Source organism: Filicampus tigris, chromosome 4 (assembly GCF_054856515.1).
Source record: "Filicampus tigris isolate MCC_2025a chromosome 4, RoL_Ftig_1.0, whole genome shotgun sequence".
NCBI lineage: Eukaryota > Metazoa > Chordata > Actinopteri > Syngnathiformes > Syngnathidae > Filicampus > Filicampus tigris.
In genome coordinates this window covers 28,485,633-28,496,941 of record NC_141220.1, presented here as the reverse complement: position 1 = coordinate 28,496,941, position 11,309 = coordinate 28,485,633, and the positions used below count along the sequence as shown (strand labels likewise).

Here is an 11,309-nt window from a genome sequence, read left to right as displayed (position 1 = left end):
TCACGCGTCATTTTAACCAATTCACTCAATCACTCACTTCCTGTATGGCTTCTCGATCGTGTCTTTGCCAACTTGACTCACATACACTTCAAAAGTCAAAACTGATTTCATTTATCGTGAGTGTGCGCACGTCAATGTGAGCAAAGGAAGTCAACAAGACAAAATGAAAGTCACAAGTCATTTAATCCAATCGACACACGTGACTTCCTGTTGAAACGTGCAAATTCGATTGGAGACCGCAGACAAAGCAACGTTGTTGTCTTGTCAGACTTCAGCAATGGCCAACCATCAGTCAGTTCAAAAATAAATTCAATATTGCAATTAGCTGCCGCGACCCTTGTTAGGATAAGCGAATTGGATAATGGATGGATGGAGGGAATTAGCTGTAGCATGTTACTATGATTTTGAAGTTATCGGGAAGATGATGCTAAGTACAAACACTATATGAATATGAATAGTTCACTGGGGGAAATAAGGGTGTAAGGTGTATTATTTAGTCAAATGGAGGTGGGAATATTTTGCTATATTGATGGCTTTGTGATGATACATTCATATTTTGTTTTTCAATTATCGCTAACTTTAGATTGGTGGTTAAATTATGGTATAGTTGCACGAGATGTACAGTATTGTAAATTGGAATATTGTGGATAATATATTTTATTTTATGTACAGATATGAATATTCCTAAAGACTGGGCTATGTGAAATATAAGGGGGTAGGCATAGATACGTTTATACTTCCTCCTACTCCTTTTAGAACACGTGTAAGCTGTTTTGCTTTGGAGAGTTTTCCTTTATTTTTTAATGGCCTTAATTTAGCTGTTTTACACAAATTATTGTATTATACTGTACTCTATTTATTAGACAAAATTCATTTCGGTCCATCTTGCAGTCAGCTAAAAATTATATTTAAAAAAATGAGAGTGTTGTAATGTTTTAATGCCATTTCTAGAGTTCATATTTCAACTGCTGTTAAGAGCTGACGGCGTGCCTTGGCGCAGGTCAGTCACGTGGTTCCCTGCAGCAGCTGTATGAGCTGGAGCGCCCCCTGGCGTTTGTGCCTCCTGGCCTCCTGCAAGGGAGAGCTTCCCCACCTGGACACCGCACGAGCACAGGACAACTCAACTTTTATTCATGTTCCAAGCAAGGAATCATGATTGGACAAAAACGTTTCTGATACACTTTGCTGCTTAACAAATATTCCACAAAGGCAATAGGAATCAGAATGTCATGTTTTGACTAGTGGAGGCACAGAGATGATATTATTGAAAAGAAACATCTGGGAGTGTTTTAATTTTAAAAACAGATTCCGTTTAAATTCCCACTTGAGTTGTGTGCCTGTGTTTTCACTCAGTCCTGTCCCCTCCTCTGAAAAGTGTGAACAATTCCCCAAGATTTTTCAAATGCAATGTTTGGGCTTGAATGCTTTGTGTCAACATGATTTGAGCATACATGCGTGTCATGTGGCGATATTTCATGGACTTGCTCATTTAAATTGGAATTTCTGACTTGGAAAAAAAAAAAAATACGACGTTGCCTGAAACGGGCCGCTACACATTCGGAATAGGTCAATATGATTTTGACCCAATTTCGACTTAGAAAAAAAAGACATAAATCCAAGTTCATTTTGAGAGGGTTGCAACAAACAAATGGCGCCCATTTGGTGGGATGTTTGCCCTAGACTGAGGAGATTGGTTGATAACATACATGATAATGATAACACGCAGATGATCACATGATTGTTACTAATGACATACAGTACATGTTATATGAAGAAGGTGTGTGCATACCTGTCCTTGAGGGCGGGGTTTGCGCCGGCGTTGCTCATGAGGAAGCGTATGACTTCGGTGTGACCTTCGGCGGCGGCCACATGGAGCGCCGTCCTCCCGTCGTAGTCGGCGCCGTTGACGTCCGCGCCCGACAGGAAGTAGCTGGACAGCACGCAGTAAATGGATGACGCGCTCGGAGAACATGTTGGGCCCCATAAGGTCAAAGGGCCGTACTCACCGACGCAGCGCCCGAACGTCTCCTCGGAAGGCCGCCAGGAGGACGTTCATGATGTGGTAACCCTGCCGCACGTGCGCACAGGAATATGCGCGACATGTGAGACAGGACAGGACGTAGTCACGTGACACTTCCTGTGCCTCCACATGAGAGCGGTGCCCACCTCAGACTCCGCCTTCCACTGCTTGTACGTGTGAAGGTGCCGCGATGGTGCCCGCACGTCGAAGGCGTGAAACTGAAATGTCGACACCAGCTCCTGCCACCGCACCAAAGGTCAGCAGCGGAAGTACACAGAGAGGAAACAGGAAGTACACAAGAAGTTGACAAGAATTATATAACGCGGTAGAAGTAGACAAGTCGGCAGAAAGTGGAGAGGACGAACACAAGAACTAGACACCAATTTGACAGGAAGTACACGAAAACCAGACAACAAGTAGATAAAAAGTAGAGGTCGATAAGTAGTACGCACAAAGAAGAGAGGGTGTAAACAGGAAGTACACGTGTAGTAGAAAGGAAGTAAAGAAAGTTGACAGGAAGCCGCGAGGCCGTAAACAAGGTGTACACAAAAAGTTGACTGTAAAGTGTACACAGGAAGCACACAGGAAGTACATGGGAAGAAGACAAGAAGCACACAGGAAGTAGAGAAGAAGTAGACAGGAAGTGAGCGCCACCTGGCAGAAGTGAACGGCCCTCCAGGGGTTTCCGTAGGCGTCCAACTCGGCGGAGAAGGCCATCAGGCCCAGGACGCCGGGGACCACGGCGAGGACGCCGCCCAGGACGCTGGCCACGGCCGGGACGGACGCCTGCGAGGCGGAAATGCTCATGACAACGTCACCACATCATGGGCTCCGCGATCGAGCGCACCGATCGCGGGCGCGGGACCTTGTGCAGGAAGTCGGCGGAGTAGTCCTTCATCCCGCCTAACTGCATGACGGACAGGACGCCGCGAGTGGTCGCCGGCGAAAACACCTGATCACCCGACAGCGGGCACACGCCGCCGTTGGCCAGCGAGGCGGCCATGACGGCGCCCGACTCGCACGTCACCTCTGTGGACGAGCACTGCAAACAGGAAGTACAACTCACGTTGCATCTACAAAGTCAAACAGGAAGTCGGCGCGGCGGCCTATGCCAGTCATAAACGTAGAGCATAAGAGCCTGGACTGGCAGTGGCCTCTCGCAGCTGAAGTCGGAGGGCAGCCATCTTGCGTTTCCACTGTTACTGACCCCCTCTGTTGGGTTTTGCCTCTAAACACTGTTCAGAGTTTTACGCCAGGATCCCAGTATGGCGTCCTGAGTCTCTCTCCAACTTCAATGTTTGAGTATATTATCTCAGTATGGTGAATGCTGATTTACAGATGTTAGGTTTACGTTTCGCCGGGAATTTTGTCCTCGAGGGCTTTGCTTTTGTGACGACACGATGCAGACCGATTTTTAAGTAGCACTCCGAGATATACGGTACCTTATAAAAGAATATTCATAATCACATTCTTGCGGGTGAAATGTGCATGCATGTAGAGCTTCTCCAAGTATTCTTGGTACAAGCGTACGACACACGCAGTGGCGTTTTCACCTTAGAGAAGGAAAATAACGTGAAAACACAGCACAGAAATCAGTGTAAGTTGGACGTGCTGAGTGAGTGGCAATCCAAGATGGCCGCCGGTGGCTTCACTAGCAGCCCAGGTTATTTTTACGTCCGGGATCACCGCTGACTTTGGGCGAGAGGCGAGGCGCGTCGCATATCGATAGACAAGCGATCACACGTACGTGAAGCTAACATGCTAGCATGTTTTTGGAACGTGGGCGCAAACACGAGTCCCCCGGCAAACACGCTCCCCGACAAACAAACAACTCCCCATCAAACCCACGAGGAACATCCGCATCGACACATCCAATATGGAGGCCACGCCGACGTGCGCTTCAGCCCTCAGGGCGGCGTCTGTGCATACATAACGTGAACGTGATCCAGAACGGGAAGGAGTACGACGTGAGTGACGTTTGTGTGTAAGGAAGACGTCCCACCTGCAACATGAGATCCAAAGCGGCGTTGACGTCCGTCTCCTCCGGCGTGCACTGCGCCGCACACGGGAAGCGCGTCACGCGAAGCGTGTCACACGAAGCGCAAAAACGCCAGCCGTGACGCTTACCCTTTTCTCTCGCAGGAAGAACGCGAGCGCCTGGAGACGAACGTTGTTCGCACGGGTACTCTCGTAGCTGCGCCGCAACACGCGTACGCAAGGCCATCAGTGGAAAAGCTGCTCTGTCGGCCATTTTGAAATCAATCTGGCGTACCTGCTGCAGTTGAGGTTGACGCGCTCCTTGTTGCACAACCGCTGCAGGATGTTCAACACCTGCGCCAATCAAATTGTCACTCGGTCATAAATCGCATCTTGTCAATCATTGAGTTTGTCAGGATATCAATCAATCATTTAGAATAAGCGAACCAGCGGTCCTGCTGACTCACCGCGTCGTACTTCTCATCTTGATCAGCACACACACGTCCGGCCAGCTGCGCAGGAAGTGACATCACATTGACGGCAGGGCAACAACAACGCGACAATGACATCAGAGTGGGCGGAGCTGAAGCACCTGCAGCAGGGAGGCGCAGACAATGGCGCCCGACTCGCACACCGGGCCATGGGGGACGCCTGCGGACCAAAGGTCAGAGGTCAAATGTGAAGGTGTGACGTCAGGTGGAGGTAAAAGGTGAACGTTGACCTGCTTTGTTGAGCGGGAAGGCGGAGGAGGGCGGGGCCGCCCCCACGCCGACGTATCGGAGGACGCGCTCGGCGCTCAGCAGCTCCGTGGCCACGCCCATCAGCAGCGGCCACGACACCTCGCCCAGGGTCACGGGATACGCCCACTCGCCCAGCGATAATCTTACACATACAAACACGCATCACACCCAAATCGAGGGGGCGGAGAACGTGCATGTACAGTATCATTGCGATGCGTGCGTATGCAGCGCCCTCCCAGTGGCTCAAACTGAGAGAATTTCTGTGGTTTCGTCCATTCCAGAAAATGCGACAAAAACTAAATCTAAACTAAATCCAAAGCGATTCTTCCCGTAGGAAATCACGTAAGCATGATAAATCTGTCCCAGAAACCACAAAATAAAGATAGCTTGACATCAAAAATGTGTTATAGTGCCCCCAGCTGGCCAAGACGCACACAGCAGAAGGAGCAACACGCTGTCCATTGAATTGAGGCAAAAAAAATCGACTTTTCCATTCTATTCAATTACATATGTCCTTACTGTATATTTTTTGAAAATTACAAGATTACAGAGTTTAAAAAAATAAATAAATAATTAAATACACATGGCAAAAATATTTATATTTTTTGGGGGGGGGTTGGTGGTTGTAAAGGATAAATTTCAATTCACACATATTGGAAAAGATGATTTCAGAAACCAGTCCTGTGAGTTAGCATCGTGTTCTTAGAACCAATTCAATTGAGGTAAAAAAAAAACAAAAAACAAAAACATTGCATCATCAACACACACACACACACGTGTGTGCATGTGTGTGCGCACGCGTTACCTTTGCCCGTCCACCGTGCACAGGGACACGCCCCATTTGACAGCGGCCATCTTGTCTTTGTCCTGACCACACAAAGATGACCTCATGAAACCCCTTTAGGTTCTCATTCACGCACACACATCACACGCACACTGCGCGACCTCTGACCTGAACATAGGACATCTGGCGACACGTGGAAAATAATTTGTGAGTTTCCTCCGTGAATACGGCAAAGTCCGGAATGATCAACCTGCCCTGGAGAGCCTTCAGCAGCAGTGACACCACACCGCATACGCACCTACACGCGCACACGCCAAGGAAGTTGCCAGGAAGTAGACTGGAAGTGCTTCACAGGAATTAAACAAGCAAAACACTGGAAGTAGACAAGAGGGGGTCCGCAAGTACACAGGAAGTACATAGTGGCGTGCAAAGGGGGGTGGGGGGCATCCAACTGAGGGGGCCATCTACAGCCCCGCCCCTCCACAGTCAACGAGTGTCATTGTCAACTGTGCTTCGCGCGCCGCCGCACGTGAGCGGGACGTGCGACCTGACCTGCGGAAGGCACTTCTGTCCAAACATCCCTCGGCGTCCTCCAGTTGGCCGGCAAGCGTCAAAAGGTCTCGCAGACGAGCGTCGGAACGCCCGAGGCCGCAATGCCACACTGCCTGAAACGTGAGATGAAGCATAAAATCGTGAGGAAGACCACGTTGAGGATGACGAAGAAGAGGAAGCGCACGTACGTCCAAGAAGTTTTTGCTGTTGAGTTTCCCGTCGCAGGCGAATGAATCGAAGAGGACGTCAGCTGCACTGAAACCGCGGAAGAGTCACAAAGGGGAGCTCGGTTGCACTTCTGTTCGGCTTCTTTTTTAGCGACGCTTTGGTTCTTTTGTGATTCTGTTTTTAGCTCTTTTGTGCTTCTGGAGGGGGGCGGGGCTTCCAAGAGGACTTACGCCTTGCGTTTGCTGCTATTCTCCTGAGGCGGGCACCAAGACCGGACCGGGACTCCGCATTTGTCCTCTGGTTGGACCATGGCGTGAGGGGGGCGGGGCCACGGGTAGACGCCACCGGCCGGTACGGGGCCGACTGAATGGAAAGAACCAAGTCAAAATGTTTTTTGCGGTGAGACAACAGAAGCTCAAAGCTCTGATCTGAGGTTTGGGGCTTGCCTGCAGGACCGGGACTGACGAGGCTGACGGGCTCGTGGACCGAACCGGGAATGAGGTTCTGCTTCTGGATCTGGATCGGAATCCTCTGTGCAATCACCTTGGAAAAAAAACAACACAGCAGCTAAACCTTGTGTTCACAGATGTTTACTGCTATGGACAAGCTTGACTTTGCATTCTCCTCGCTTGCTACTTAGCAGCTAACAGGCACGCACACGCACACACACACACACACACACACAGCCACTAAATCACTACACGTAGCATGGCATGCTAACTATCAATCTTTCATTTCACTTTTGTTTGCAATTTGCCGTCCACGTGTCAGAAAGTTATGCTTTGATCATGCTAACCGTGTGTGTGCGTTTCAGTGTGTGCGTGAATGTGTGTGTGCGCAAGACGTGTGGAGACAGGTCCACCTGCTCGTCAGCAGCGCTCATCTCGTTGCCGTCGTCCATTTTGTGTCCGTCTTCTGCGCGGGACGACAAAACGTTACAAAGAACACACAGCACAGAAAAACAATCCAAAGAAATAACGACGTCAAATACGACCGACCCGACTTTTACATTTTTGGAGACCTGAGCCGTTACTCGGCTGATTTTTTTTTTTTCTTTGTTGGGAGTGCCCGACAACAGTCCGCTAGCTTAATGCTCAGACACAGTGCAAAACACCATAGACAGGCTGACAAAATTAGCCTCATTGGAAGCAACAGGTAAATGAACACAAACGGTGCAGCGTCACATGTAGCAAGACAATAGAACAATAGTCACGGAGACATTCTTGATCCACTGCGGAAAATGATTCCTATCATACTGCCCCCTGGTGGCCAAGACTCGCGCAGAAGGAGCGTCACGTTGTTAACGGGCATTCCAGTATGAAATCCACGTTTCTTTCTTTACATTCTGTTTCGTGATGTTTTGATAAAAGTACTGTACCCTCCAGATTTTCCAACTTAATTTAGATTTACAGCCACTGGTTTGGGGGGGAGCTGTGGATGCCCCCCCCCTCAAGTGGTTGCCCGGGTTCCCCACCCCGTCGGCCCCACCCTTGGCATGCCGCCTACAGGATGTGAGGGGGCATTTCCGCAGCCAATCAGACGCTTTGTGGTCGTTTTCTGACTTTAGAAACAGACTCCGCCCACTCCAACATGCTTTGCTAGCCACTAATTGCAGAGTGCATGCACACGCACACACATTCTTACAAGCTCTCATACAAATTGTACACACTTACATGTACATGCACTCATGCAAACTATCACACACACACACACACATTTACTAACAAATATACACAAACAAAAAATACCCGACGCATACTTACATGTACACACACTAAGAAGTACACGCACAAATAAACATACAAGACACACATTCTAACCATTACACACAAAAAAATCCAAGACGCACATACATATACACCCCTATACGTGTACACCCAAACATACTACAAGCACACACACACACACACACGCGTACACGCATATTTACCTGTACATGTAAACACATACATCGTTGTGGTGAGTGACGTACCTGTGGCGTGTGTGTCTTGTTGAGGTTCGAGTAGTTTGTTCCCATCCAGACCTCCGTAACGCTTCCTCCATTTTCGCCTCAGAGAAGAACTTCTCTGTAAACTGCACACACGCACACCCCCCCACACACACACACACACACCCGCACGCACACCTTTGAACTAGGGTATATGTTTGCGTTGGTGCCCAGTGCAAACATGATGCCCCCTCACATGTGCCAGATTGTCCATACCTTACAGTGGACACAATACACCTTACATGTTACACACATTAACCAAGCTACACACAAATGTTACACGCATGCGCATCATCAGTTGTGTTGCGGACCAAAAACTTAAAAAAAAAAAAAAAACTCACCACATGTAAGATGTGTCGTCTGAGTCTGTCTCAGGCCTGTCCATCGATGCCTCCGTTATTGTGCGTGACCTTAGTGTAGTAGCTGTGTTGTGTGGTTACTGTCGAGTGCAGAGTTATGCGTCTGCAGTGCACTTTTCTGAAATGAATGACGAGCTGGCAGCAAGAAAGTACCACACAAGACACGCCTCGTTCAACACGCACACACACATTCACGCACATGCACATAGATACATTCAGTCACACACACACACACACACACTCACACACGCACTCACGCATAACTATATGCTAACGCATACATAAACATACAAAGATATGTACTAAAACTCAGTCACAGATCACATTCAAACATACACGCACACGTCTTAACAGATTCACACACTTCTGTATGCTCACTCACTCATAAGACACGCGCACGCACTCTCTCATACGTACACCCTCTCTCACTCATGCACTGAGATACTGGCCCAAACACACTCATTCACAAATTAATGTTGCAATTGTAGATCACATTTTCACAATCGTGTGACTTATTAACTTCAGGTCAAGACAGATGATTTTTAAATAAAAAAATGTTTGGACCTAATCGACATCACTCCAATAATCACATTTTATTGTGAAGCGAAGCGAAAATGTACAGGCGGAAGTGACTTTGTTTACGATTTGTGCCCGCGTGGCTTTTAGCGACAAACGCTAAGCGCGTCAGTGTCGTTAATGTACGGTATAGGGTGCAAAGCTTCTAAAGTCACTCTCGTGATGATAGTCTTTGGAGCGTACAGTACAAAATGAAATACTTAAGAGCGAACAAACACGCTTCTACAAAAGTTATTTTTAGTCGTCACGTTAAATTTCCGCAAAACAAGGACGCAGTCGCCTCTTGATGACGTCAGCGTCGTGCTTCTCTCCAGGCTTGACTGGCCGCATTAGTAATAACACAGCCGTTTGGATGTCACATATAAACATGGCGTTTCATTTGCGTAACGTGACATGTCACGCGTGACTTTTCGATGTTTACTCGCTCATTTGTGTGCTAGCTCGCGTGCTAACTATGCTAACCGTGCTCAGCACGCCACAAAGACAAATATGCCCAAAAAAGCGGTGAGTTGTTGACTTCCAACAGTCATTTTGAGCTCAATGCATGTATGTGTTTGTCCAACGTGTCTTAAAAAATACATCATGTTCGAAATTCATCTACTTTTCTCCATACTGTGTCGAGTACACGTACATTTACGCGTACGTCACTTTGTGTTTTGCGTGTGCATGTGTGAGTGAGTTTGTAAAATGAGTGTGCGTGTATATTTCTGGCGTGTGACTATGAGCGTGTACATGTGCATATGTGTGAGGGTAAAAAAGAGATAGTGTGTGTATATTTATTGCATATGCGAGTGAGTGCAAATGAGTGAGGGTCCGCGTGTTGATAGTTGATTGACAGCATGTTTGTGTGCCACAGGTGAAAGGTGTTCCGACCGTGGGGGTGGACGACACTCACCAGGAAGGCCCAGTGGGCGCAAACTCGAGCGGCGCGGTTACCATCAAAGTGCACGTCAAGCCTGCAGCTAAGCACAACAGCGTCACAGGTCACCATGACAACGACAAACACGGCTCACACATAGTCAAATGTGACATTGCGTTGAAAGTTACGTCACGGCTATATGCGTGATGTCATACAGTGTCATGTGGCATTACAAGTACATGTGAGGTCACAACAATACTACATGTCGGTATCATACACGTCACAAGTGGCCCGTTATGTGATGTCATAAATTTGAGACTCCCTGTCATGTTACATGTGAATCAAGGCGACGCGTACGATACGTCATGTGTGATGTCACAACTACACACTGTGCCATACACGTCACATGAAGTCACAACTCACATGTTATGCCCAACATGTCACACTGTTTTGTGATGTCATGAATATGTCTGACTTTCTTTCATGCAACAATCACATGTAACAGGTGTGACATCAATTTACATGTGACGTCCGGTATGTCACAACTACATGTAATGTCATACATGTCACGTGGCATCTCAGTGCTATTTGATGTTACAAGTTTGCATTATAATGACATGACTATAGTGACTCTCTTCTTGTCATGTTACACGCGATGATGTATGACCTCAGGTGCCAGCATACATTTGATACACCGCTTTGTGTATGCATGCGCCACAGACGTTGGCTCGGAGGCGGTGGGCGTGGCCGTGGCGGCGCGGCCCACGGACGGGGAGGCAAACAGCGAGCTGCTGAGCTTCCTGGCCAACGTTCTGGACGTCAAGAAGAGCCGCGTGTCTCTTGAGAAGGTCCGCAACACTTTCCCGGGAGTTTACGCGCGCCATGTCACTCACGTTTGTCTCCGCCGCCGTCCGCCAGGGTCACAAGTCACGAGATAAAGTGGTCAGCGTGGATTCGCCGCTCGACGCCCAAGAAGTTCTCATGAGGCTCAGGAAGGCGGCTGGATGATTGACAGAACGTATCACCATGGAAACCAACCGTGACTGTACTTTGTCATTTGACCCAGACCTTACTTGTGACTGGGCTCGTCCACCAGGGGGCACTTGCAGGTCGTGTTCAATTTGTTTTTTTTTTTTTTAAAAGCTGGCCACTTATTCTCAACTTTCCCCATTCCTTTGCGTTTTTATTTCTATAGTGACAATTTAAGGCGGGTTGAGCATTTTGTTAAAATAAAACAAATACTAAATCATGTGACATCTGCTTGTGTTCACGATTACTTCAACTTTG

At 48.1% G+C, this 11,309-nt stretch overlaps 2 protein-coding genes across 5 annotated transcripts; one reads left to right on the top strand and one right to left on the bottom strand.

Moving 5' to 3' along the window:
- Positions 1 to 164: 164 nt before the first annotated feature.
- On the bottom strand, positions 165 to 10,210 carry glsl (glutaminase like). Of its 3 annotated transcripts, none has more exons than XM_086029201.1 (21): positions 8,570 to 10,210; positions 8,214 to 8,314; positions 7,104 to 7,156; positions 6,688 to 6,784; positions 6,472 to 6,604; positions 6,262 to 6,328; positions 6,074 to 6,186; positions 5,690 to 5,819; positions 5,543 to 5,604; positions 4,719 to 4,879; positions 4,590 to 4,648; positions 4,465 to 4,509; positions 4,293 to 4,351; positions 4,148 to 4,214; positions 4,023 to 4,073; positions 2,868 to 3,062; positions 2,675 to 2,806; positions 2,167 to 2,259; positions 2,007 to 2,068; positions 1,790 to 1,930; positions 165 to 1,093 (listed from the first exon to the last, which is right to left on the bottom strand). In XM_086029201.1, the coding sequence occupies exons 1-21, from the start codon at positions 8,611 to 8,613 to the stop codon at positions 1,006 to 1,008; spliced, it is 1,953 nt and encodes a 650-aa protein (XP_085885327.1). In that variant the 5' UTR covers positions 8,614 to 10,210; the 3' UTR covers positions 165 to 1,005. The 3 variants fall into 3 exon arrangements, with proteins under 3 accessions (XP_085885327.1, XP_085885328.1, XP_085885329.1); XM_086029202.1 differs by having other exon boundaries at positions 2,886 to 3,062; XM_086029203.1 differs by lacking the exon at positions 7,104 to 7,156.
- Positions 9,216 to 11,276, top strand: c4h15orf40 (chromosome 4 C15orf40 homolog). Of its 2 annotated transcripts, none has more exons than XM_086029205.1 (4): positions 9,216 to 9,667; positions 10,020 to 10,146; positions 10,743 to 10,870; positions 10,941 to 11,276. In XM_086029205.1, exons 1-4 carry the CDS (start codon positions 9,557 to 9,559, stop codon positions 11,028 to 11,030), a joined length of 456 nt encoding a protein of 151 aa, XP_085885331.1. In that variant the 5' UTR covers positions 9,216 to 9,556; the 3' UTR covers positions 11,031 to 11,276. The 2 variants fall into 2 exon arrangements, with proteins under 2 accessions (XP_085885331.1, XP_085885330.1); XM_086029204.1 differs by having other exon boundaries at positions 10,695 to 10,870.
- Positions 11,277 to 11,309: the final 33 nt, after the last annotated feature.